A 24,435-nucleotide genomic window follows, 5' to 3' on the forward strand; every position below is an offset into this window, starting at 1 on the left:
CCTGGGACATGATCAAATATGCAGACTAAGCAGGCAGGCCCGAACAAAATGTCTGGAGTACGAGAGAGTGACTATTCAGCTCTGAATTACGCTATTTAAACAGATGGACCGTGGCACGTCTACTCAAATAGCTTGAGCGCCTTTAAAAACTTCTAACGCTATGGCTAAAGTGTTATGATAATTGAGTCATTCCGTCTAGTATAAGAACATCAGTACCAAGAATAAATAAGTCGATTTAAGGGAAGTGGATGAAAGAAAGGACAGATTGGCCCCATAGGAGGAGAGTGAGTCACTCCTCAAGTTATCGTACCCTCATAGTCCTACTCCCAGATAGCATTTCCAAAAGGAAACTTGTCCTCCAGACCAGCAACGATCACATAGACGTAACGTGTATCAGCCTCAGGGTCTGTCATCATTTTTCGTATGGCTGTTGCCTGGCGATTAAGATGATGTGTCTTTGGACTAGCACATACGCAGTCCAGGCTGTGACGAAAAGGAACAAAGAAAACAACCTGTCATCAAGACGCAGTCAAGCATATAAATCATGGCGAACCTGGCTAGTATGTCTCGCACTTACCAATTTGAACCTCTGCTCATACCTATTGCGCTTGTTTGTGCTGTCTCATGTAATGGACGAGTGCCTAAATTGACACCCAACGTCTGCTTGCAACTATCATTTCGGACCCCTGTACCCTTCCTCTTACGGCGTTGAGGGGCATGACGTAGGGCCCCCTCAGACTGTCTGTTCTGCTACCCGACCCCCGCCGGCTTCGCTGTTGTCAGAGGCTTGGCTCCCCAACTTCCAGCCCCGCCAAGCCCCGCGTTCCTCCTGCGCCAGTCCCTTGTCGAGGTGTCAGGGTCCAAGGGGCAGCTGCTCTGATCTCGTGCGTGCGCCTCCAACACCGACAAAACGCCCGCCTCCGCCGTCCAGGCTTTGTCTCGCCCAAACCTGAACAACACAAAGAAAACGGCCTATAGTTAAACCTCTTGTCTTTGCTCTTACAACGACATTTACATATCGCATTCTTTGAACCAGATCCAGACTGTTTGTCCGAGCACATCGTGAAGTCATGTTCGACATATTCGCTAAGCTCTTATCGTGCGTCCTTCCCCATCTCCATCACAGCCGCGATAACGGCGCAGAGCCCCACCATCGATCGATCCAGGGGCCAGTGCCATGAATCCACCATTCCGGCGCGCTTCACCACGATCGTCACATATAGCGAAAGAGCTTCCTCCCATGGCTGACTGATTTACCCTTATAGCTCGATCGCATCCTTCCTCTTCCCTCTTTTCGCCTCCTACAAGGCCCTCAAGACCTCAGATCCGGCCCAACTGACGCCATGGCTGATGTACTGGGTCGTCCTGGCCTGCGCCCTCCTCGTTGAGAGCTGGACAGAATGGTTTCTCGTCTGGTCAGTGCTTTGTTGGACTTCTCTCCCTCCCGTCTGCATCAAGATGCGGCGAGGTTCTTAACTGACAGATGGATTGTGTGCAGGATACCGCTCTACCCTTACATCAGACTCCTCTTCCTCCTCTACCTCGTCCTTCCCCAGACCCAAGGCGCCCGCATCATCTACACCACCTATGTCCACCCCTACCTCGAGGACAATGAGTCCCAGATCGAAGACCTCATCGCCACGACCCACGATAAGATGAAGGCCGCGGGCATGGCCTACCTGAAGCGTGCCATCGAGCTCCTGCGCACCCAGGTCCTCGGCATGCCCCCGTCCCCCGAGTCGCAGAGCGCCTCCGAGAGCGACATACCCGCATCACAGCGCCCGCGCAGCTACACACAGTCGTTGCTCGAACGCTTCCAACTGCCCCAGGCCCGCTGGCCCGGCGCGACCGGGAGCGCGAGTCAGGACTTTTACAACTTTCTCACGAGCGCGGTGGCGGCGGCTTCCGGATCCGGATCCGGCGGCGCGACCAGGGAGGAGGCTGCCGACGGAGCCACATCCTCGTCCGCAGACATCTCGGGCGTTGGTGCCTTCCCCGCTGGTGATATGACCGCCAGCGGGACGCTGGTCCCACCCACCATCCGCGGCAACGTAGACAAGATGTCTTTCCTGGCTGCGCAGCGCGAGCGGCTGAACCTGGTCCTGGGGGCGTTGGACCGCGAGGCTGCGGCGCTGCAGTCCTCGAGCACGGCTGCGCAGGACGTCAGCTTGGACTCGGGTACTGACAGGCCGCCCACGTCGGCTAGCGGTAGGAGTGGGCTTAGCAAGAGCCGTAGTGAGGTGGACTTTGAGAAGATCGAGGCCGAGAGTGGCGCAGAGGACAATGCGCCCGAGGAGGGCGAGAGTGCGAGGCCGACGCCCGCTGCGAGTGGAAGTTCGTGGATGCCCTGGGGCTGGGGAGCATCATCGTCATCTGCCAAGGAAGACAAGAGCAAGGCTGAGTAGCAGACTTGTGTCGGTGTGATTGGTCGGTCGGCCGAATCGGCGTTCATATAGGCTTGATCAATATTTGTTTTAGACGGACATCGCACGCGCAGAGAAGAAACCTAGGGCGTATACCTTTTGAATGAATGCTTTGCTACTCTTAGCCTATGCTACGGCGTTTGTTCCCGTTGATTCACTGAGAGAGCTCTTCTTGTGTTGAGAGGCACGCCATCCATGAACATCTAGGAACACATTCCGGTAAGTGTGTCGTTTGTTAGACCTGGTGACTGAAGATTGGAGAAATGGTCTTCATTTAAAGAGTAGCGTATCTCATTGTCTGTGGTCGAGATCTTCGTATCGTTGTACAAATGAGCCAAGCCAGAGTCTATCCCATTGCCAGATCATATCCGTTCCGCCTCTCCCTGTCTCTCTCATTCACACACGCAAGGGTATCAACTCAACTACTACAGCAGGTGTAAAAGATCCAGCAACCCTATCTACTCAATCTTCCCCAGTCATGCCGCTCAGCTCTTCTTATAAGGATACTGCGGGTCGTCCCCCTTGCGCACCCAGATCAGCCGCTTCTTCTTGGTGGCCACATGCTCGACCCAGATCTCCTGGGTGTACTTCTTCTTGAAATCGCGGATGTAGCGCGGATCCCACAGCTCAGAGGCGATGCCCAGATCCTTGCAGCAGCGCATGAGCGCGTTGCTCTTGCACCCCTCGCCGGCGGTGGCGATGCCGTCGTCGTTGCCGAAGAACTGGCATTCACCACGGGCCTGAGCTATGAATCTGGACAAAGAGAGAAAGGGTGTTAGCTTCGTGTTTCGTTTCAACATTTGCTTCCGGAGTCTGTATCACTGAGGCGAGAGTGTGTGAACGAACGAAGAAGGAAGGGGGGGGGGGAAGGAACCTACCGCCCGTGCACCAGCAGCGCATACTCCCTCGTAACGACCTTCTCGCCAACCGCCAATTCACCCCGCGGGGCCATGCCCCAGCCGCCAGGGCCAAATGCCTGGTTCAGAATCCGCCTGTACTTGATCTCGGGCAGGTAGATAATGCCGTCCGGCTTGATCTCGACGTCCTCAAACGGGATGGCCCTCATCAGCACCGCAGCAACGTCCGGGCTGAAGGGCGTGGTGGACAAGCCGTGGAAGGACGAGGACCAGTCGATGCCGTTGTTGGCGAAGCTGTTATCGCTGCTGGAAGAGGAGGAAGAGGCCTCGGGTATGGATCCTAGGCTTGAAGGTGGGCTGTATGGGGTGGCAGCGACGGGGTTGACTTGATTCTCGGCGTAGGCGGAGGTTGTTGGTTTTGAGGCGGTAGAGGAGGAAGAGGAGGAGGGTGAGGAAGACGAGGACGTCGTCGTTGTGGCGGAGCGCTTGTAAGTGGACTGTACTTGTGCTGCTGGCTTCCTTTGGCTGGACGATGTGGTCGTGGAGGGGCCATTGTATGTCGTTGCTGCTCTGCTGGCTGGTCGCAGGCATTGGGACTGCTGCACCTTGGCGGCAGCAGTCACTCGCATTTGGAGGGCTTGTTGGGTGCCGTGCAGCCGCATAGGGCGAAGCGCTGAGGATAATATGCGTGTCATGGTGGTTGTGTTGTGGGTTGTGCGAGTGGGAGAAGGGGAATGGAAACGGGCGTTTGCGGATGGGGAATTGAGGAGTAGTTGAAAATTGGAGGTCGCTTCTAGATTGAGATTTGGGAGGCAAATGTTCTGTTTGAGCTTGACGCGGTCAGCGGCAGGCGGGCGCGCCTGATCCCGCAAACTTACAGGGATTGTCAGCGTCATCTCTTTGTTGAGTGCGCACTGCACCTTAGGCTGTATTCTACACCAAGTTCAGCTAAATGTCTGGGCCCTGGGGGAATCAGATGGAAGTACGAATGAGCTGAAATTTGTTTCATTATTTTGGTTCCCAGGTTTCTCCTTCTCCTTTTCCCTTGCCTTTTGCATCTCTATTAGAATAAGTCTGGATATGTAGTCTGTCTCTTCATGATTTCGTCGTCTTGTTTTCGGCATCTTTCGTCGAGGTCCTCTCATCGTTCCCATGAGCCTTCCAGCAGCGCCTAAAAATCTCCATCTTGAACAGACCAGTCACGTCAGAGAAATCCTCATACTTACATTTTGGAGATGAACAAGAACGCAGAATTGAATGTCATGAGACACGTACCTCTTCTTTGCACTTTCTCCAATCCTTCTTCTCGTAATAACAGTCTGTCATCTTCATGTTCTCGTCTAGAGTTTTCCAACGGCAAAAACAGGTCAGCCATCATCCATCGGAAGAAGAGGCTGGCTTCCTCTCTTTTCAAGATATGAATTATCACCACATACCTGCACATCCTGTGCTAAAGATGCGTTTGTCCCTGTAAACAGAAAAGTTGATGCATATTAGCCTAGTCTCTGGTCTCTTGAAGAAGCTCGGGGGATTCGACGCGGATCGTATTCTTCTCGGGCCCCGTTGGGAGATTTCCCGAGCGCACACCCGCGAAAGAGGCTTGCCTGACTGACTAGCGAAGCCTTCTCGACAAAAGGAGCAGTAACCACCTCCACTCGAGAAAAACAAACAACCCAACAACCAAAGAGAGAGGGTTCGCCTTACCAATCATCTGGCTCATCGTCATCCATAGTTATTGTCTGCTCTACTACAGCTTTGGTTGTGTCTTTGGATGCGTTGCCTCCCATCTTGAGATCATTCGGGTTGATGTGTCAGAAGGAAAGTTTGCACTGGAATTTTGGACTGCGTGTGTTATTCAACCACTCTCTGACTCTTTGACTCTCTCACCTCACTTCACTTCTCGCACCCAAAGCACACGCCACATACACCACAACCCGATATGTCGACGAGAAAACTCAACGTGTTGGTCTATACAGGTTTGTCGTCTCATAGCAGAATGTCCAATTTTGGTTTTATGACATAAAGTATACAAATACTGAAACTCATCAGGCACTGGCACGACAATCGCCTCGGTCCGCCAGTGCATTTACACCCTCCGCCGTCTGCTCTCCCCCAACTACGCCGTCATTCCCCTGACTGAGTCCGCTCTCCTCAAGGAGCCATGGGCCCCCACAGCAGTCCTCCTCGTCGTCCCTGGAGGCGCCGATCTTAACTACTGCCGCGTCCTCAACGGCACCGGCAACCGCATCATCGACGCCTTTGTTCGCCGCGGCGGTTCCTACCTTGGCTTCTGCGCAGGGGGGTATTACGGCTGCGCGCGCTGTGAGTTCGAGGTTGGCCACCCGGAGAGGGGCATGGAGGTCGTCGGGTCGCGGGAACTTGGCTTCTTCCTAGGCACGTGCAGGGGCGGTGCCTTTGCAGGGTTTCGGTATGCGAGTGAGGTTGGGGCAAGGGCTGTGAGGCTGGATGTGCGCAAGGAGGCCTTTGCTGGCGCTGGCGTGCTGCCAGAAAGCTTCAGGTCCTACTATAATGGGGGAGGAGTCTTTGTCGACGCGGGCAGGATGGGCGAGGCTGGAGTCGAGGTACTGGCTAGCTACGAGGAGGAGCTCAATGTGGACGGTGGTGAGGGCACTGCTGCGCTGGTATATTGCAAGGTGGGCGCAGGCGGTGTCATTCTTACAGGTCCTCATCCAGAGTATGTGGCTCTTTCTCGCCGTCGTTACATACACGTGCTGGTGGCACACTACAAGACAGACTGGCTGACTGACGACTCACTGCCAGATTCGCGGCCGTTAATCTCGAACCCCATCCGGATGTTGAAGGCTACGACGAGGTAATATCAGCCCTGGCGGAAGATGACGAGCACCGGACCAACTTCCTCAAAGCCTGCCTGGCCAAGCTTGGTCTGGAAGTCAATCATGACAACACATCCATCCCTTCCCTCTCCAAGCTTTATCTCTCCGCCCTCGATCCCGAGGTAGTAGGCGGCCTCCTCACATCTTTCGACACTATCATAGACAAAGACGGCAAAGGCCGAGAGCTCATCCGAGGCGAAAACGATACCTTCCTCATCGAACGCCAAGACTCACGCTGGGAAGCTGTTGACGACCTGAGCTCAGCTCTAGAGTCCGCACATATTTCCACCAAGGACAGCGGGGCCGCAAAGAGCAGATACGATGCTGGTCAGGCTGCCGCTGTCGACGGCCTGGTCGACTATAACAAAGTACTCAAGACGGTTGTGCCCCACGAGACTTCCTGGCCGGGGCCGAAAGAGACGCCCTACTTCAACCACGCAGACTACTACGCCTCGCTCCAGGAGTTCCGCCGCCGCGAGGCTGAGGCCTACGAGTGGGGTGATACCCTCATGTACGGCGAGGTGGTTACCAGTACCAACACCCTCCTTGAGAAGAACACCAGCCTCCTCGCGCAGCTCCCCACGGGGTTCACCATGGCAGCCACCACCCAGATCGCCGGCCGCGGCCGCGGCACCAACGTCTGGATCGCCCCACCAGGGTGCATGATTTTCTCGACTGTCGTCAACCACCCAGCACACCTGGGCCAGGACCGCCCCGTCGTCTTCATCCAGTATCTAGCCGCCATTGCCATTGTTGAGGCTGTCCGCTCCTACGATGGCCGACTCCGCGACGGCGCCTATGCCGACATCCCCATCCGGCTCAAGTGGCCCAACGACGTGTACGCCCAAGACCCTGCCAACCCATGGCGGGACACCGCCAAGAAGGTGCCCAACTTTGTCAAAATCGGCGGGATCCTGACCAACTGCGCATACAGCGCCGGCAACTACCAGATGGTTGTGGGCGTCGGCATCAACACCACTAACGGACAGCCCACGACGTCGCTCGACGCGCTGTTGACCAGGTTCTCGCAGAGACACAACCTCCCCCCATTTCGGATCGAGAGGCTGCTCGCGCGGCTCCTCACGCGGTTCGAGTCGCTGTACAGGGACTTTGTCAGGAACGGCTTCACCAGGGATATGGAGGAGCGGTACTACGACGCGTGGCTGCACTCGGGACAGGTGGTCACGCTTGAGGCCGAGGGTGGTGTCACGGCTAAGGTTGTGGGCATCACGAGGGATTGGGGCTTGTTGAAGGCGCAGGAGCTGGGGATTGATGGGCGGGCCACTGGGAAGGTATGGGCGCTGCAGAGTGATGAGAACAGTTTCGATTTCTGGAAGGGGTTGGTGAAGAGGAAGGTGTAGGGTAGAGAGGGAAAAAAGAACTTGTCCCTGGCTAGGAGGATGTTACGACCCAGCAGCACGAGGCTATGTGAGAATTATCACCATCACAAGAGACAGACCAAATAGAGCAGGGTCAATCAACTTAGTAGCCTGGTCGACCAAGTACTTACCTACCACGTATGCTGCGCTGCGTCTTGCTCTTGGCAGGTGCCCAAGTTAGGCAGGTCATCCTTGGTGGTGCAGCAGCAGAGAGTTGTCGTGCCTTCTTCTTCTCTTGGCTGGCCGGAGTCGGAGGTGAGCGACGGCGCCCCGTGGCGGGGAGCTGCATGACGTGTGCCAATCCCGGGGGCTCCCGCTGCCCTAAATACCCCCTGGCTTGCCTGCACAGGCGGCTGAGTGGCTCATTCCCCAGCATGCCCTGCCTGTATAAGGCGTCTCAGGCGGTGCGAGTTCACCGCTCCCACGGTAGCGGACGAGCGGCTGGCGGGTGGGTGCCCACATATACGGGCGTATATCTCCAGACCTACACCCCTCCGTTCCCCACGGCTGTGGTCTAGACGTCAGGGTAAGGAACTCTCTTGATTGTCCTTGTACGTACACGACTTTGGCATGAATTATCTATAAGCAAATCGGATTCTGCTTTTTGGTCGCCACCCTCATAAATTTTAAATCATCTGCCACCTTTTCTCCTTTTGCGGCCTCTTTCTTACGATTCCGTTTTTCGGAATCTCTTTTCTTCCATCACGTGGCCCGATCACGCAGTATCTGGAGGTGCTTCGAGTCCTGCTTGTGGTGTGACTTGAGTCAGGTACAAGAACAACAGACTCGGACTATAATTCAAGACTGGAAGACAAAATCACAGGCAGATTCATTGCAATTCCTTTCTACCTTTTCTTGCACATCGATTGGCACGAATATCTTGTCTGTTCCGCGGTCGATCATCGACATTCCATTTTCCAGAAAAATAGCAACCGGGCAACCGCTCAGGTTCAGAAGAACCAGAACTACCATACACCATGTGTATCGCTCTCCTCACCACCGCGCACCCCAAGTATGCGCTCATTATCCTCGATAATCGCGACGAGTTCATCCTCAGGCCAACATCCCCACCTCACTGGTGGACCACAAAAGCATCGCGGCATTCATCAAGGACAGCAACGCCAGCCAGCAACGAACACGCCACCCAGAATGGCGACACCTCAGAGGAGGAGCTGCAGCACATACTCTCCTCTCGCGATCTCCTCCGGCCCGAGCAGGGCACCTGGCTTGGTATCACCAGATCTGGCCACTTTGCCGTGCTGACCAACTACCGGGAGCTGGACACGAGCACCGGCGCACCGTCCATCAGTGGGACCAAGAGCCGTGGTGGTATGGTCACCGCGTGGCTTGGGAACTCCAGCCAGCAGAGTGTGACTGACTTTGTGGAGGACATGATCACGTCAGGGGGGACCCAGGGGGTGGGCGGGTTCTCGCTGCTCTGTGGCAAGCTGCGGAAACGAAAGACAGAAGGCGAGAATGAGCTGGAACCGCTTGGAATATTGTCGAACAAGGCCGAGCATCCAGAGCAGATACCTTGGATCGCCGGGAGGAGAGGGGAAATTGTTGGGCTGAGCAATGCGGCATATGACGCCCCTCAGGAGTGGCCCAAAGTCACCAAGGGCAAGGCTCTGCTCAAGAAGGCGATCGAGGAGGCCGTGGCCGCGGATGCCAGCGAGGGCGAGTTGCGAGAACGTCTCTTTGGCGTCCTGGATCAGGATGATCTGCCCAGAGCGCCGGAATCAGCCTTTGAGGACTACCTGAAGGTCCTGCAGGAATCCATCTTCATCCCGCTCATTGGCGACCAACAACACAGAGATGACATGGTCTCATGGACCTCGAGGGCCAAGGAGAATGTACACGTCAGTGCGGAGCTCAAGGACGCTCTGGACAAAGTAGAGGGCTTGCAGAGGCCAGACCCTCAACCAGCCCAGGGATTCAGCAAGGGCATGTACGGGACGCAGCGACAGACCGTCATACTTGTGGACTGGGACGGTAATGTGACGTATACGGAGAGATCACTGTTTGACGCAGACGGAAATGAGATAGAGAAGGGGAAAGGGGATGCAGTCTTTCACTTTGCTATTGATGGGTGGGAGTCGTCTTCTTGACGACAGTCATGCAGTCAGTGCCAAATGTTATGGACACCTGCATGACCATGACGGGATATCAAATCACTTTACGAACGAGTAATGAGGTCATGGCTGAGGTGATCTGGGTTATGGATTGGAGTTCGAGGATGGCTGGTGATCATTCAGACATTGGCTTTATCATGATACCCCCTTCAGTCCTGACTGTGATCGGGGCACGGCTTATGATGGTGGTTGTTAGGTGAGCATACATCCACATCTATAGTACATTGATAGATGATGAGTGAGAATGAAGGACGAAATGATGGAGAGTCTTGTATACTTGGCTTTATGTTTGTGTTGCAGCTGCCCTTCTATGCCTACCTAGGTACACACGTATAGGGAAGGCACATTTTGACTGTAGAGGCTGTACGCTCTCTCCTGCACATGGCCAGTCCTCCTTCGTAGAGAAAAGGGTATGGGTTGCCACTTCCATCGTTTTTGATCATTGATTTTCTTCATCTTCCTCCACACACACTGTCAATCAGGACACATGCTGAACAGCTTGATGATTCGACACATCTGTCGTCTCTTCATTGCTGCCGCACACTGCAAAATAACTTTATTGAAATCGACAATGGCCACCCAGCACCAGCCTTTCCAGCTTCATCAAGAACCATCCTGTCCTGTCCACAAGTCAGTCGAGTCTGTTGAGGAAACGCTCAATCCCAACCTCGAGATCTTGGGCCGTTTCCCAACTGATCAATCCCAAGAATCAACCGAGCAGCAGGACAGAGGAGACCACCAACCCACCACTCTCCTCCTACAATACGTCAAATTTCTGCGAGTAACACTTTTGGTCTGCCTCCACCAGACTATACACATCCTTTCTCTCAACCTTAGGTGCACGTGGATTCTCTTGCATGAGCTGCCTAGAAACTACATCGAGTCCATCTGCATCCTCCTTCAGCTCGTGTATACGGTCGTCCGAGCCTTGGCCTTGGTCCTTATTGTCCTCTGTGTTAGGGCCATCTTGGAGATCAGATACAAAGTCCGAGACTCCTTGGCGAAGTATTGACAGTGATGGACCCGCCTTCACGCGTCTCCCGTCTGCCAACACCACACCTCCCCTTACGTCGCCGCCCACCCATCAGCGCGCCCATCAGCCAGGCCCAACACAACATTGGCCCCTTCTCAGCTACAGAGAACAGCTCCCCATATTCCTCCAGCACAAAAGCTTCCAGTTCAATCCACGACAGACTCGACACCACCGTCGATCTCGTTGCTACAGCGGACCATGGTGGGCAAAACTCAGCGACCCGTCTCCAGAGTCCCGATAACAAGCAGGCTGAGAAACCGATACAACGCTGGCCGCTGCCTAAGTCGCGCACCCTCAATGTCTTCTCAAGCATTTCTCATTCCCTTTCGCGGTCCAGCCTGATCCCTAGTCGTCGTACCAACTGCTCATCCAAAGCGTCAGCATCCTCACTTTCTGTTAACACGGCCGTCTGGGCCCCTCCCACGCCCATCGGGCTTCCATCTGCTCTTAGCCCCAAGGTCAAGGGCAGCCGGCGGTCTCTTGGCTCGCACAAATCTGAGGTTCCCTTCTCGCCCGACCCTTGCATTGTCTACGAGGCTCAATCCTCGGCCTACTGGGCTGGCCGCTTCATGTCCCTCCACGACAGGTTTCAGTCCGAAGTGCTCAGCCCAAAGAGCATGCAGTCTCTCATCTCAACGCACTCACAGCGAATGCAAGATGTCAGCCAGCGCAGCCAACAGGCCCGGGTCTCGAACGCCCGCTACACTCGTTTAAACACCCGACTTCCGCCATCTGCCACATCCGCTGCCATTCTTCAGCAGACCAGCGGCAACATGGCCAACGCCATAGCAAACGCAGACGCTGCCTTGCTACTTGATGATGACGAGCTGTGCAAGCGGGTTTTTGTGCACCTCGAGGCGTTCTGTGCGACCGACGAGGCTCGTCAGAGCCTGCGTACCTGGCAACAAGACTATGCACGCAAGACGGGCCGCAAAAAGCTGCAACCCCGAGACGGCATCACAGAAGAGCTGAATACCACATCCCTTATCTCGCGTCTCATTCGTGGCAAGAAGGCGGGGAAGCGCGCAAGCATCATGTAGGGTACAAGTCAAGAACGTGCTCCGAGAGCAATGCCCCTTGAGGCATCCTTGTGTATGAAACCTCCTCGGCATGTCATAATCTTTTATTAAAACGCCTGTCGTACCCTCAAACCAATAACATTCCTTTCCCAATTAAGCATCACATCCAACGCCTCGATCAAATGTGGAGCCCATCGCCCTGAGGCTTTTTCCTCGTTTGTCCTTTTTCATCCGTCAACATCCTGAACGCCGTAGCCTGGATGCCATCTGGCACCATAACAGTCCACCCACAGTGCCACTTCAAAATCCTCAAAGAAGACTCAAAGCAGCGCGCTACCGACGACCTTGGCTTCATAGTTGATTTTGATCTTGTATTTTTGCCTGGGCCGCTGAGACTCCCTCCTCATCTCGGGCCTTGACACATAGACGTCGTCACCCCATCCAAATCGCATAGCACGCGCAAACTCGGTCTCTGGGGAGCGACCGGAACTTCCTTCATCCGAGTCCTCGAAGGCGGCATCTCCCTAGATATCCCGCCGGTTCTTCAGCTGCTTCAGGAAGTCCCGCAGCTGCTCGTGTCTGCTGGCGAAGAAGCTCTGTTTGACGTCGCTCTTCCACACCAGGACGCCGATCTCCTCTGCATAGCGCGCCACGCTCTCATACTCCTGTGGGGTGTCAAACTCCTTGAACAAAAATCCCTTAGACGTCTTCATGCGTTCGTTCTCGAGCTGCCACAGGCGGATCTGGTCGACGACTGTGGGCGGGAGGACGGGCTTGTTGTTGAGCGCCGCCATGCGGTGCATCTGGTCGTGGGCGTGCGTCGCGAGGTAGCTGATGATCTGGTCGGCCGTGATGCCGTAAGCGACGGCACTGCGGATGGACCGGCGGGTCAGCCGGCCTGTGACCATGCCCGCGAAACGGTGCTTCAGCTCGCAGAAGAGAGCCAGGACGGAGATCTGCAGCGGCGAGGAGGTATATGCGTAGATGCGGTAGTTGGTCTCGAGGATTATGAATCCCGTCTTCTGGCCGCTGTCCGCCACGCCGTCCGCGTTGCTGGCGATAGCCGCGTCGACGCCCGCCGAAACGCTACGCAGCGCCCCGGCCCCGCTCGTAAGAGTTGTCGCTAGGCGTGTAGGATAGTATTGACCTGCATGGGCTGAGTCGACAAACACCAGTCCGAAATCCATAAGATCAGGCAGCATGTTCCGTCGCATCTCGGTCAGCGCGGCCGTGTCGTACGCGTGGCCGAGCTCGAGGCTGGCCAGCATGAACAGAAAGGACAGCATGTCGACGCTATCCAGTCCATGACCGCGCGTTGTCTTTTGGCCCCGTTCGTGCATCTCAGTGGCAATGTCGGCAGCGTCGAGCCACTGCAGTAGCAGGGTCCACACCTGCGCGTTGGCCTCCTGCAGGAGGAATGTGAAGCCTGCCTGGGTGATGCGCACGCCGCCCATCTCTGTCCGCTCCACGAGCCGTCCCGCGACGAGAAGCTCCTTGACACTCGAGTTGGGGCCCGCGCCCTTGCCGCCCATGGAGCCGGCGCCGCCCAGCTCAACACTATTGACCACATAGTGCAGAATATCTTCCCACTTCTTCCGTGCGACTCGGTCGAGGAAGGCAATATCGAGGTGTGCAGGCACCGGCTCGCTACTAGGAACGCCGAAGCTCTGGTGATCGCCGCCGCCCTCGAGGGCAAGACGCATGGAAGCACGAAAGTTAGTCGTGAGCGAGAGAAACTGCCTGGACTTCTCCTTGCCGGCGGAGCTGATGCCGATGATGTGCAGCCGGCGCAGGATACCGAGAGCTTGGTCTCGCGCGCGCTTGGCCTCGGGCTTGACCCAGGTCTCGATGTGATCTAGCGGGAGAGGGTCGGGCATGTAGAGCAAGGCCATAACCATGGTCTTGGCGAGGTTTGGCAACATGCGACGGAAGATGGCGAACGTGGTCGAAGGTTGTTGGTAGAGCCGGCGGTAGGTGGTGCCGGGGAGCTTCTCGAGGTAATCGGACAGGGTGAGGGAGGGCGTTCGGGTAGTCATGATGGGCGACCTTGAAGGAGGACACAGGAGAGAACGGAAGAGAGGAAGGTGGGCGGAGGGAGAGGGATTTCGGTCGAGGTCGAGGTCGACTATCGTCGTCCTTTGTCAGGCAGTGATGCCTATGAAGTTGTCATCATAAGAATCGATACCTTGTATGGGCTACTGTTTCTGATCATCGAGATGTTCAGATGCCCCTTTGACCTTCAGCCAGCACGCACAGGGCAGCTGGGTTCTGGTGTTGAGAGGCAACCAAATTACTTTAGAGATGCTGCAGAAGGGGGAGAAGGAGAGAAACAGAGACAATAAAAGAGTGGAGGATGCTGTACTGGGTGTGACTTGGAAAATTCATGTGAAGTTGGGCCTGTGGCAGGCAAAATGGCAGTTCATCCCAGAGGCGATTGCAGGGGTAGGTGACTGATAAGCAGTGTGTGACGTGCCCAGAGAGGCCCCTGGCCACAAATCCCCTGGGCCCCTCCCCCAACCCTGGGTAACCTAGCACCTGCTGCAGCTTCTTGGGCAGTCCGAATCTCGGCCATCCTTATACCAAGTAACCGCAGACACAACACCCATTCTATCAGCCCGGAATTCGAGCCCATAATCTATCATCTTTGTTGCTGCGAATCATCACCATGGCAAATCCTATCAAGACAACACCTTTTGTGACTAAGGTACGATACACTATTGCACAGCCATGGTGGCTACCAATCGGCTCACAAGACAACAGGTTTTGAAAGACTTCATGAATACCTCTGGTCTCGAGCCCACGTACGTTTACCCAAGCACCTACTGCAAGAGCTATCTTCAAAGACTGACTTCTTACAGATTGTTAGGAATCAAACATGTAAGAGGTTAAATCAGTTTTCACGGGTCTACCTCAAGAAGCATGGCTATACTAATGTCGCTGGGTTTAGCTGAGGATACTTAATGCCCGTCCTGGCCAGGTCAATTTCGAGCTGGAGATCCACCGACAACATACTGTGAGACTGGGAAAGCCAAGATCCAAACATTGATCCGGACTGACAGATTTTCCAGAACCGATTGAACATCCTACATGGGGGCACAATAGCCAGTATGGTCGACTTGGGAGGCTCCCTTGCTGTCGCGTCCATGGGCCTGTACTCGACCGGAGTCTCGACTGATCTGAATGGTACACAATCTCAATCTTGCCTTGAAAGAATCGGCACGGCCGCTGACAGGAAATTTTGATCTAGTCACGTACTTGAGCAGTGGTGGAAAGGCAGGGGACAAGATCAAGGTGTTGGCCGAGTGTGAAAAGAGTACGTCGTCCCCGCCTGATGATGACGGGCTGCATTTGCTGAAGAAAATGGGGTATAGTGGGAAGAACGCTTGCATTCACCCGCATGTCCTTCTTCAACGAAAAGGGTGACTTGTGTGCACGAGGAAGCCATACGAAGTATGACCACATGCCTTCCCTTCCTGTTCAGATCAGTGAGAGACAGCCAAAGTCTGACAAGAGTCACAGATTCATCGAGACCGCCCGTAAAGCACAGGTAACCCCATATCGTGTACCGGGGGAATCTCCAGAAGATATTCACGGTTCCGACCCGAACAATGCACCAGCAACATCATGAGAGCAGCTCGTATCCTCGGTGGATGCAGCGGAGGAACTTGGTGAGAGAGTTTCGGCAAAGCGTGCTAAGTCACATCTCGCACCATATCGGCGACGATCACGCCCCAGCTAAGGTCTTCCCGCCTGCTATCGATTACGTCCAATAATCAAGTCGGTGCCTGCCATTGACAAATCATGTCCCAATGATGTTCAAGAAAAGGCCTTTTGCCCGAATGCTCACCTTGCAACTTGTTTCTACCTTGACACTTGCACCGAAATGTATCATTCGATTCGACTATACAATCTTCTCGCCGTTACACAGGAACCTTGCAGATGAGCGCCATAGCTGATTTCACTAGCTGTGCTGCTTAAAGCAGCGGATTCGAAGGTCGAAAAGTCCGGCTTGGACGTGGAAACGAGTGTGTATATGGTCACTCCTGGACACTGAATACTGATGCCACCGTGACTTCGTCAGTTTTCAGGACTTCTGCCCTAGGACATCGTTGAAATCTGAGTGAAATTGTCTTGAACGAGATAATGTGTTGCCCCCCCCCCCCAAGATTTCATGCTGCCCTGTACCAGAAAGATTCATCATATTGCTGACCAATCACGATGTCAGTGTCGCTGGCTACCTTGGTTAATCTTGAGATATATGTACGCACGAGATGATGGCCCTGTATACTACAAGTCTTCGAATTCGTCATTTGAAACAAGTCAGCAAGGCCTTCGTGTCTCCGACAGCCTGGACTGGGAAAGACCGGGCTCCCAACATGGAAAGGGTCAATTTAGTCGAAGACTGTTTCTTCAGCTGCATGGATTCTACTTAAGGTAGGTGTATACATTAGCAATAGGAGATATTTCCCAAACGTTGGAAACACGGGAATGGCAGGTAGAGGCCGAGGTCTAGTGCGAAGAGGGTGCCGGTTAACCCGTTGTAGTCTGCGTCGCTGCTGTGAATGGGAGCTTATTTCGTTTCACTTGCAGGCTCTAGGGGCGGATAGAGCCAAAGCTTTACTGTGAAACACCGCGTTTCCGCAGCACCATCCGCCACCGAAACCAACCTCAGACAGCTCGTATCTGTACCATTTGCTTCGGATGGAAATCATGTGAAAACCTCCATCAGACTTTGCTACTCGAGCCTCTCGATCGTGATGCCTCGGCCCGGTTAGCGGCACCGCGTTGCTGATGAATATTGATGCAAACCCGAACATTTATCTGCAGCCTTGACTCATGAAGAACACAATCCGGTTTTGATGCTCTCGAAGAGTGTACCAGCCTTTCTTGATCTCACACACGTCTCTGAGAAACATTCGTGAACAGCGAATGGACCTGCCCGCGAGACTGGTCTCTTGCGCCGTGCTCGAACTATATATTTCACGAGTGCTGTCCGAGTGAAAAGGAAAGCAAGGAGTCGGTCGACATTGAATCCGAGATCTCATGCCAAGACCTGTCATTTTTGCTTGGCGAGGGCTTGATTTCCTGATTTACCTTGACCAGATAAGATGCCTAAGCGCTTGGACCCTGCACAGCCCTTTTCGGCCAATGTGGCCAGTGCGGCTGAGCAATGTACGGCTTCGCAGTGAATAGGCACGCTTCACGCTGGCGTCAATCGTCTGATCTCATGTGAAAGTCTGTATCTATGCTACAAGATTACAACTAGGGGCTGCTTAGACTCCATCCATGCCGCCGGCTATGGCCTGGCCGAAGCCATCAGGAGCTGCCCTGTTTTTCCAGACGGGGACAACTTTTCGGGACAACATCTAGCTAAGAAGGATGATGTTGTCGCAAAGAAAAAGTTGGGATTTCACAGGACGCAAGCGCACTGGCTCTGAAGTTCGGGCCAGTCTCGAATTATCCGAAGTATATTACTACAGACTTGTGCCTGAGCTCCGAGAACAGGTGGTATCAGTTATAAGACCGCGGTCGACACTTCACATGATTGTATTTGATCCTGCGTGGCGCTTTTGCTTTTCTTGCTTTGCCATCGAACGCTTTGTACAAACTTCTTTCTGGCGATATAAGCTGGAACGTGACCAAGTTACTCTAATTTCACCAATTTACACCAAAACGTACCGACCAGTCTGAAGGAAGTCGTCCAGCACTCGGCAATATGTATCGCGCCAGCATAAGTTGTCTTCTGCTTCTCATAACGGCATGCAGCCCAGTCATCGCTCAGGCTACTATAGATGGGATCACCACTGGGGTAAGCCCGACTGCCCTCTCTGTCCTTTCTTCAATCTTGTTATCTCTCATGATGTATGGTTGTTGACAGTAAAACAGATTAAAGGAAATGCCACAGTAGTAAAGGACAACCCAGCAGGCGTGGCATTCCGCGCGTTGTTTCCCACCAAAAATCAATTCACACTCACTCCATCTGGGCCAGTGAAAGGCGTTGTGGTTGCCCAAACGAATAAAGGAGGTACAGGAGTATCATACAATATCAAGATGGAAAATCTCCCGGACGAAGGCGGCCCTTTTGGTGAGTCAACATCAAAGAATACGAGGTGCCCAACGATTCTCCTCGAAGAGAAGTTTGCTGACGATAAATATTGCGCAGTTTATCACATTCACCAAGAGCCCGTGCCCTCGGACGGAAATTGTACCGACACTGAGGCTCATCTCGATCCTTTTGAGCGCGGCGAAACCCCTCCGTGCGATCCTGACTTGCCTCAGACCTGTCAGGTTGGAGATTTGGCTGGAAAACATGGTGCTATAATAACCTCAAGCGGGAGCACCACGTTCACAGAATCATATACGGATGACTTCACTGCCGTACGTTTTTTCCCCCCTTGTTACACTTGCTCCTGTAGGCGCAAAAAAAACAAAAATTTGAGCCAAAGTAGCTAGAGCTGACTTGAACACTTCACAGACTAGCCATGGACAATCTTTTATCGGAAATCTGAGCGTCGTCTTGCACTTTGCCAATCTCACAAGAATCGCATGTGCAAACTTCAAGATGATGAAGCTCACGCAGAACATGATGTCAAGTTTGGATGATCTACTCAACATGGGAGATGATGGAAATGTGACACTGTCGACGTAGTGGAATTTTCAGTACTTTGCGGTTGTCTTCCTGGTTGGTTGATACATCATGAGTGAGCATTGTACCACTATCGAATGTATATTAATAATCTTTTGTGAAAAATGGGGCATATTTAACCCTAACCCTCTGTTTTGGTCTCCTCATAAACCATCTCAGAGCCTGGTTTAGTTACTTAGAAGATCTTTCTTTTGTATTAGATAGATTCAATCTCAATACTCATTCAGCTACTTCCACGTGCTCAGCTTATATGTTTCTCCTTAGTTATGAGCCCGGTTCGCAAGAATCAGATTTAATCTTCCCCTTATCTATCGAAACAAACTGAGCTATTCACTTCTTATTCTTTCAGAATACATCTTTTGTCCTAAATAGTTATACTTACGCTCTATCAAAGCCTACAATAGAGCGCGAATCTAACGATCTTACGCTTTCAGTAAAGTATACCAATATCTACTCCTTTCCATTCTGGTATAGCATTTTGCAGTCCCAGAGCAAGGGAAAGGGTGTTTGGGAGTATCTAGATCCGGATGGCCCAGATGCGCTCTCTTTCGAATCTGAAGACTTCAATCTCGAGTTCTCCAAGTTTACTCAGGATCTTGAGAAGGAGCATAAAAACATTATAACGGAGAATTACAAGCTATTCTCTATCCAGAAATAAGCTATTCTCTATGATTAGGAGATGAAATGCTTTCAGCTTTGTTAAAACAAGCAGTTGCATGCTCACTAGAATATATAGAGGATGTGGAACTGGATTCAGAAAACAGTATCTCCGTCAGTTCTCGTTCCTTACATGCATATCTATCCAGGAAAGAAGTCTCCTTTGATTCAACAGGTGCTCAGAAACCTGAAGAAAGATCTCTGTCTGTCTGAGGAGAGCATGAAACAGGTTGTTCGCCTTTAGTACTGCTATCACTTTGAGCTGGCTACCAGGCAAGGCACTGATTTCCAAAACTGGTGCCAGCAGCATCAGGATCTTCTGAATCTAGCTTGGGTTTACAGTATTGATGAAGTTGAGGGATTTCAGAGCTCTGATAACTTCCTTGCTGCTATCGGAGTTCGCTTCCAGATAGAGTAGGCCAAAATACAATAATATCTCCTTGCTACAGCACCTAATGATGATCTGCTTATCAAGACTATTGAATAGCTTTAATGAAATCTCGCTTCAATCTACTGATTTCAGTCTGAGCAGAAAAAAGGCTTAATAGTATTCGCTACTATAGGCGGAGAGAACTTACAATCCGGCAATTTAGGTACAAAATCTGGGAAGAAATAAGATGAATCTTCCAGCTAGAGCAAAAAGAGAGATTATAAGTGCTTCTGCAAGTTATATCAAAGGAAGCATAAATGGGGCTCTATGAGCTGCAGAAGGCTGGAATATGCTTGTATCGGAGTTAGGCTAGATTCAATCTTCAAAGCTTCATCTGATAAGCAAAGAAAGAAGATTCTCTTTAAGCTAGCTAGCAAAAACTATTAGGAGCTCTGTTCAGATCTTATTAGGACTGGATAGCTTTCTCAAGACTAAATAGAAGGGATTCTATAAAGAATAGAGAACAATAGGAATCTCTATCTAGGCACTATTGAGTGCTAGAACTTCTTAATTATAATATTAAAATGCTAGATTCGATACTTTTCAAGCTTGAAACAAGGTATTCTCAGTTTCTTCAAATAAACGCTATCTTTAATCCTCAACTCTTCAACTAGGCAGTATTGCTATAAGCAAGCACAGCAGTTTTCTCAATACTGTTTCAGATATCTCATATTCTTTCCTAAAGCATAGTTCTGAATAACTGCAGAGCTGTATACCTTATTAACAGCATCAACCTTCTGAAGCTAAATATCTTTTCTCTCTCAAGGAATGCGGAAGTTGTGAAAGCAGAGAGCTTATTGTTGCTAATATGAGGATTCAGGAAACAATGCTTCAAAAATGCACTGAATGGAAAGCAAGGGGAATGCACTGAGAACTTAGTTCTTAACTGTATAGCAGTTATAGATAGCTTCTATATTAATATAATTGCTAAGGCTTTCTTATATGAGAAAGGGATCTGGTACTGTGATAAAGATAGCACATTGTGCTTAGGAATGCTTGAATAGAGTATGATAATTGCAAATCTATATAGAGAGTTCAACTTAGTCTTCTTCGAATACATTTCTTTTGCAAACTCTTTCTACTCTCAAGCTTCAGCTACGCTGCTATACAGCTGAGCTGGCATTCTCGTGTTCTCAATTCTAAAAAGAAATAGGTATCCTTGTTCTTTATATAATAAGGTGCTTGAAAGAAGTGATTCAGAGCATCTTTAGCATCTAAGATTGGAATATCTGAGTATCAATGCTCTGAAGAAGCTTGTTTATTCAGTTTGTAATATTAGAATCAACGGAATCAGACGAATTGATTGTGAATACTATGCTCTAGAGCATATTATAAAGATCATTCAATGCGCAAGATCTGAATATCATAGCTCTCAACTGTTCTAATGCATTAGTTGGGATCTTCTCGATTATAATGAAGTATAGAATAGCTTAAAATGAGCTCTTATATTCAAAGATGAATATAGTAGCAAGTTATTTGCTTTTCCAATATCTAACAAAGCACAATTCATAGTATTTGATATATTCAGATTATTTGAAATCTGGGTATAATGCTAATATCGCTTCTTTGTCTGCAAAATCAGATAGAATGCAAACTTCTCAGTCATAAGGAAGCTATACAAAATGATATATACACAATAGTGCGCTAACAATAGCATCAATCTGGAGATTACTCCACTGCGCATAAAAGAGTCAAATAGCGCTGCTAAGCAAGCTGGGTATGAAATTCAGAAGCATGCGCTAATCCTTCTATTGTTAGCTAAACTACTGAAAGACCTATAGCCAGAGTATGTGAAAGCAGCTACCTGGCTGTTCAACATCTCTTCATCCATGCTCAAGCACTCCGAAACGCCAAATTCACTTCTGAATAGCTGATTCAGGCAGTACTTTCGTTAGTACGCGCTGGAAATAGTCAGAACAGCAGTCTCAGATCTACAGCCCAACTGAGCCAGGATTTATGCATATGAATGCTAGGCATATATTCTGCAAGAAGAGTGCGAACTTAGCTCTTATAAATGGGATATGAAAACAGAACTAAGAGTATATAAGAGCTATCTTGTAGGATATATTGCAAGCAATCTGTATTGCATATAGCTTTCAGTGCTTGCAATGTTGTGGTGGCCAGGGTGGTAGTCCGTGGGACGTGGAGTACAGTGGGTCAAGGGTCCTCATACATATAAAGGATACCACCCACTTTTCAAATTCTTTAGCTATAAGCAACAAAAAATAAAGCATCCTTTCTCTTCTTTTCAATTTTGAACCCTTTGGACAGGTCTAAGACAGGTTTTTCACCCTGTTCTTGTGCCCGTGTGGCCTTAGTTTGCTGTCCTCATCTGCACAGGCACGCTTGGGTTGCACGAGCCCTTGCCCATTGCTTCGGCAGCTGTTTGTCCCTTTTTCTTTCGAGGGCGACAGCGCCCTAGTTCTGGTTCAATGGTGCGGTGAGTGTGGACTTAGCTGTTCAGGCTGGTAGCTCAGGGCTGTTTGCGTCACAGTTCGTGAGGATCAGTAAGAGCAGCAAGTTTACCCTATGGACGGGCGCACTCTTTTTCCCTGCTGAGCTCTTTTATTTCCTTTATCTATTACGCTTACACGACAGGCTGTGCATCATGTCTGGACTCTGGGTCATGCCTGAGACCTCTCGTAGAGGGGAGATGGGTGAACAGAGGAGGAGTGGTGTGAGTTCTGGTCGTGGGCCGGTGAACGATGCGTTGAGCCCGCAAGCCAATATTACGAAGAAACAAATTCCTTTTTCCCACATCAATCAACGATCCTACACAGAAGCTGATACAGCTCAGACCTGTACAGGCTGCGGCGGAAAGTTTAACCATGTCGGATGTGGGTCCATGGTTAAATTACAGAGTGGGATGCTTTTGGTGGATGGTACTCTGCGGAGAAAAGTGGCATGGTTAACAAGGTCTGTGCTTCTTGCGATGGTCCGATCAGCACGCTCTATCTGGATACGTCTGGCTACATTGATCCTTTGGATCAAAAGCTTGCTGATTGCATTATCCCAAAAGCGAAGGATACAGAGAGGTGAAGATGAGGAACTGTTAGTGCATACAAGGAATAGAAGTCGAGGATTACGACGACATCATCCGATATCGAACTTTAATCGATGCCTTATACCTGGTCAGAAATGCCTCCATTGATTGGCAGGACTATTGATAAAGGAAATCCCAGTGCAGCACAGAACAGCCAACTCAATCCCTTGTTGTTCATCACAAGACAGACCTCATGTACGCTCCACTTACAGACTGAACCTCCCTCAAGCACCTGAACCCCCTCGATCTCCATAGTATTGTCTTCTGCAGGATACGGAAGGCATTCCGGCTGTGGCGTTCTCAACTCAAGGATCTCGAATTAGGAAGGCAAAGAAACATCGGAGGAAGCAACAACCAAGAGGGAAGATAGCCTCCACGTCTGAGAGCTCTTCCAATCAGACACCCAGTTCGGCCGACTATCTGGCCAACAATCACTATGGTCAGAACTTCAGATTCCCCTCCCACAGTGAGCTTGCTGGTGGTGGGTTAACGTTGTTTGCCCGTATGGAAGTCTCCTCGTGGCTGAAGCGATTCAACTAGTGGCGTCAGATCAAAGGGATTGATGATACTCAAGCACTCAACTTCATGAAAGGCTTCTATACAGATACAATCGTTGCCGGAGAAGTGGAGAGATTCACTATAAGCGCCAAAACTTGGGATGAACAGAAGGAGCAACTGTTGATTGCTTATCGCCCTTGGAACCATCTCCAGGCATACACCCCCAAGCAGAAGCGCCTGAATATCATCAACAACCGTTTCATTACCGATGCTGCTAGCCTCTAGTTGTTCATTGTAGACTATGATAACGCTCTCACTCATCTTAAGATCAGAAACAGTCAACCTGTAGCAGAAGCATGGATGAAGCTCCCTTCAACCTGGATCAAGCGCCTCCGAGCTGATCATGGTGTTACTGCTGAAAGCATCAGCAACAAGAAGTAGCCTTACCTTATGGAAAAGCTGTTGAAGGTTCATCGTGAAGCGCTCCAGGAGGAGACTCAAGACCAACTTGCCTCCGGTGCTACCAACCTTCAACTTCATCAACAGGCTCAATTCCAAGGTTCTCCTATGCCTCCACCTCAGCTGGTTCTTGACCAGACACAGCCCGTTCCTGTTCCACATCCGATGCATAGTGCTCCCAGTCAACCGATGAACCCGTTGGGACAAGCAGTAGGGCTATCGTACTATCAACTGCCTCAATAGTCAACTCGTGATTGGCAAGCTCAGCCTGAACCGACTAAGCAGATCTTGAAGGCTGAACCTGCTCAGAAGAGCAACCAAGGATACAACCAGTTAGCTTCAATGATGGAGCAACTCCGCATTAACCAAATTGCAATGGCAAAATCCTTAAAGCTGCAGACTGATGCTCTCAGACAGACGCGGAATGTCTCGTATAACCAAACCAAAGCTTTACAGGAGATCTCACAACTGATCAGGCATCCCCAAACTGTTTCTGCGAGAAACCCTCCTCAGGGGAATGCAAATTTCTTGCAGATGGGTGTTATCTACACAAGTCCGGAGGACAAGGGTGAGCAGTACTCTGAAGCATGGCGAGCGGAGATCAATGAAATCCTGAAGAAGGACGGAACTCTGCGCAGATGCTACAGCTGTGGGTCGAAGTCCCATGGAGCTCATAAGTGCGTGGAACTCCGTACTATTATGAACTGTGGCATTTGCTATGCTCCAGCATTAGCGAAGCCAGAGTGGCATCTTGGCAATCACTCGGAGTTTCTAAACTCTAGATCAAAACCAGTATCATATGGCCAGGTTATATCCGCTCGAGATAATCCCAAAGGCAGTATGATCCGTCTGATTCTCAGTCTCTGTGAGAATCAGCGGCTGAAGGGTGTTGAGGATCCTTGGATCTCTCGATATGTTAGCCTGATCCAAGAGGACGAGAAATGGCGTGGAGACCCTGAGATAGCCAAGAATAAGACACTATGGGAAGAGACCAACCCCGTTCC

At 51.2% G+C, this 24,435-nt stretch overlaps 9 protein-coding genes across 9 annotated transcripts; 6 read left to right on the plus strand and 3 right to left on the minus strand.

Annotated features, from left to right (window-relative positions):
• Nucleotides 1–1,070: 1,070 nt before the first annotated feature.
• Nucleotides 1,071–2,545, plus strand: M406DRAFT_295360 (uncharacterized protein; the record flags this gene model as incomplete). Its single annotated transcript, XM_040919186.1, has 3 exons — nucleotides 1,071–1,099; nucleotides 1,266–1,415; nucleotides 1,499–2,545. 3 exons carry the CDS (start codon nucleotides 1,071–1,073, stop codon nucleotides 2,403–2,405), a joined length of 1,086 nt encoding a protein of 361 aa, XP_040772651.1. The 3' UTR covers nucleotides 2,406–2,545.
• A 372-nt stretch (nucleotides 2,546–2,917) lies between these two features.
• M406DRAFT_27554 (uncharacterized protein) lies at nucleotides 2,918–3,600 on the minus strand (the record flags this gene model as incomplete). The annotated part of the gene is made up of 2 exons (XM_040918254.1): nucleotides 2,918–3,176; nucleotides 3,302–3,600. Coding segments are annotated over 2 exons (558 nt in total), but the record flags the coding sequence as incomplete, so codon positions are not given.
• Nucleotides 3,601–4,375: 775 nt separating this feature from the next.
• Nucleotides 4,376–5,067, minus strand: M406DRAFT_265699 (uncharacterized protein; the record flags this gene model as incomplete). Its single annotated transcript, XM_040917755.1, has 4 exons — nucleotides 4,376–4,465; nucleotides 4,556–4,620; nucleotides 4,717–4,748; nucleotides 4,985–5,067. 4 exons carry the CDS (start codon nucleotides 5,065–5,067, stop codon nucleotides 4,376–4,378), a joined length of 270 nt encoding a protein of 89 aa, XP_040772653.1.
• Nucleotides 5,068–5,219: 152 nt separating this feature from the next.
• M406DRAFT_265726 (class II aaRS and biotin synthetase) lies at nucleotides 5,220–7,496 on the plus strand (the record flags this gene model as incomplete). Its single annotated transcript, XM_040917757.1, has 3 exons — nucleotides 5,220–5,256; nucleotides 5,330–5,975; nucleotides 6,062–7,496. The coding sequence occupies 3 exons, from the start codon at nucleotides 5,220–5,222 to the stop codon at nucleotides 7,494–7,496; spliced, it is 2,118 nt and encodes a 705-aa protein (XP_040772654.1).
• A 995-nt stretch (nucleotides 7,497–8,491) lies between these two features.
• On the plus strand, nucleotides 8,492–9,622 carry M406DRAFT_266796 (uncharacterized protein; the record flags this gene model as incomplete). Its single annotated transcript, XM_040917826.1, has 1 exon — nucleotides 8,492–9,622. The coding sequence occupies one exon, from the start codon at nucleotides 8,492–8,494 to the stop codon at nucleotides 9,620–9,622; it is 1,131 nt and encodes a 376-aa protein (XP_040772655.1).
• Nucleotides 9,623–10,663: 1,041 nt separating this feature from the next.
• M406DRAFT_74624 (uncharacterized protein) lies at nucleotides 10,664–11,719 on the plus strand (the record flags this gene model as incomplete). The annotated part of the gene is made up of 1 exon (XM_040925750.1): nucleotides 10,664–11,719. The coding sequence occupies one exon, from the start codon at nucleotides 10,664–10,666 to the stop codon at nucleotides 11,717–11,719; it is 1,056 nt and encodes a 351-aa protein (XP_040772656.1).
• Nucleotides 11,720–11,785: 66 nt separating this feature from the next.
• M406DRAFT_295363 (transcription factor Tfb2) lies at nucleotides 11,786–13,734 on the minus strand (the record flags this gene model as incomplete). The annotated part of the gene is made up of 1 exon (XM_040919187.1): nucleotides 11,786–13,734. One exon carries the CDS (start codon nucleotides 13,732–13,734, stop codon nucleotides 12,223–12,225), a length of 1,512 nt encoding a protein of 503 aa, XP_040772657.1. The 3' UTR covers nucleotides 11,786–12,222.
• Nucleotides 13,735–14,645: 911 nt separating this feature from the next.
• M406DRAFT_224007 (Thioesterase/thiol ester dehydrase-isomerase) lies at nucleotides 14,646–15,152 on the plus strand (the record flags this gene model as incomplete). Its single annotated transcript, XM_040915668.1, has 4 exons — nucleotides 14,646–14,711; nucleotides 14,767–14,881; nucleotides 14,946–15,011; nucleotides 15,070–15,152. Coding segments are annotated over 4 exons (330 nt in total), but the record flags the coding sequence as incomplete, so codon positions are not given.
• A 2,306-nt stretch (nucleotides 15,153–17,458) lies between these two features.
• On the plus strand, nucleotides 17,459–18,438 carry M406DRAFT_94970 (uncharacterized protein; the record flags this gene model as incomplete). Its single annotated transcript, XM_040926287.1, has 3 exons — nucleotides 17,459–17,783; nucleotides 17,862–18,076; nucleotides 18,174–18,438. The coding sequence occupies 3 exons, from the start codon at nucleotides 17,459–17,461 to the stop codon at nucleotides 18,345–18,347; spliced, it is 714 nt and encodes a 237-aa protein (XP_040772659.1). The 3' UTR covers nucleotides 18,348–18,438.
• Nucleotides 18,439–24,435: the final 5,997 nt, after the last annotated feature.

This window comes from Cryphonectria parasitica, assembly GCF_011745365.1.
Source record: "Cryphonectria parasitica EP155 unplaced genomic scaffold M406scaffold_8, whole genome shotgun sequence".
NCBI classification, from domain to species: Eukaryota; Fungi; Ascomycota; class Sordariomycetes; order Diaporthales; family Cryphonectriaceae; genus Cryphonectria; species Cryphonectria parasitica.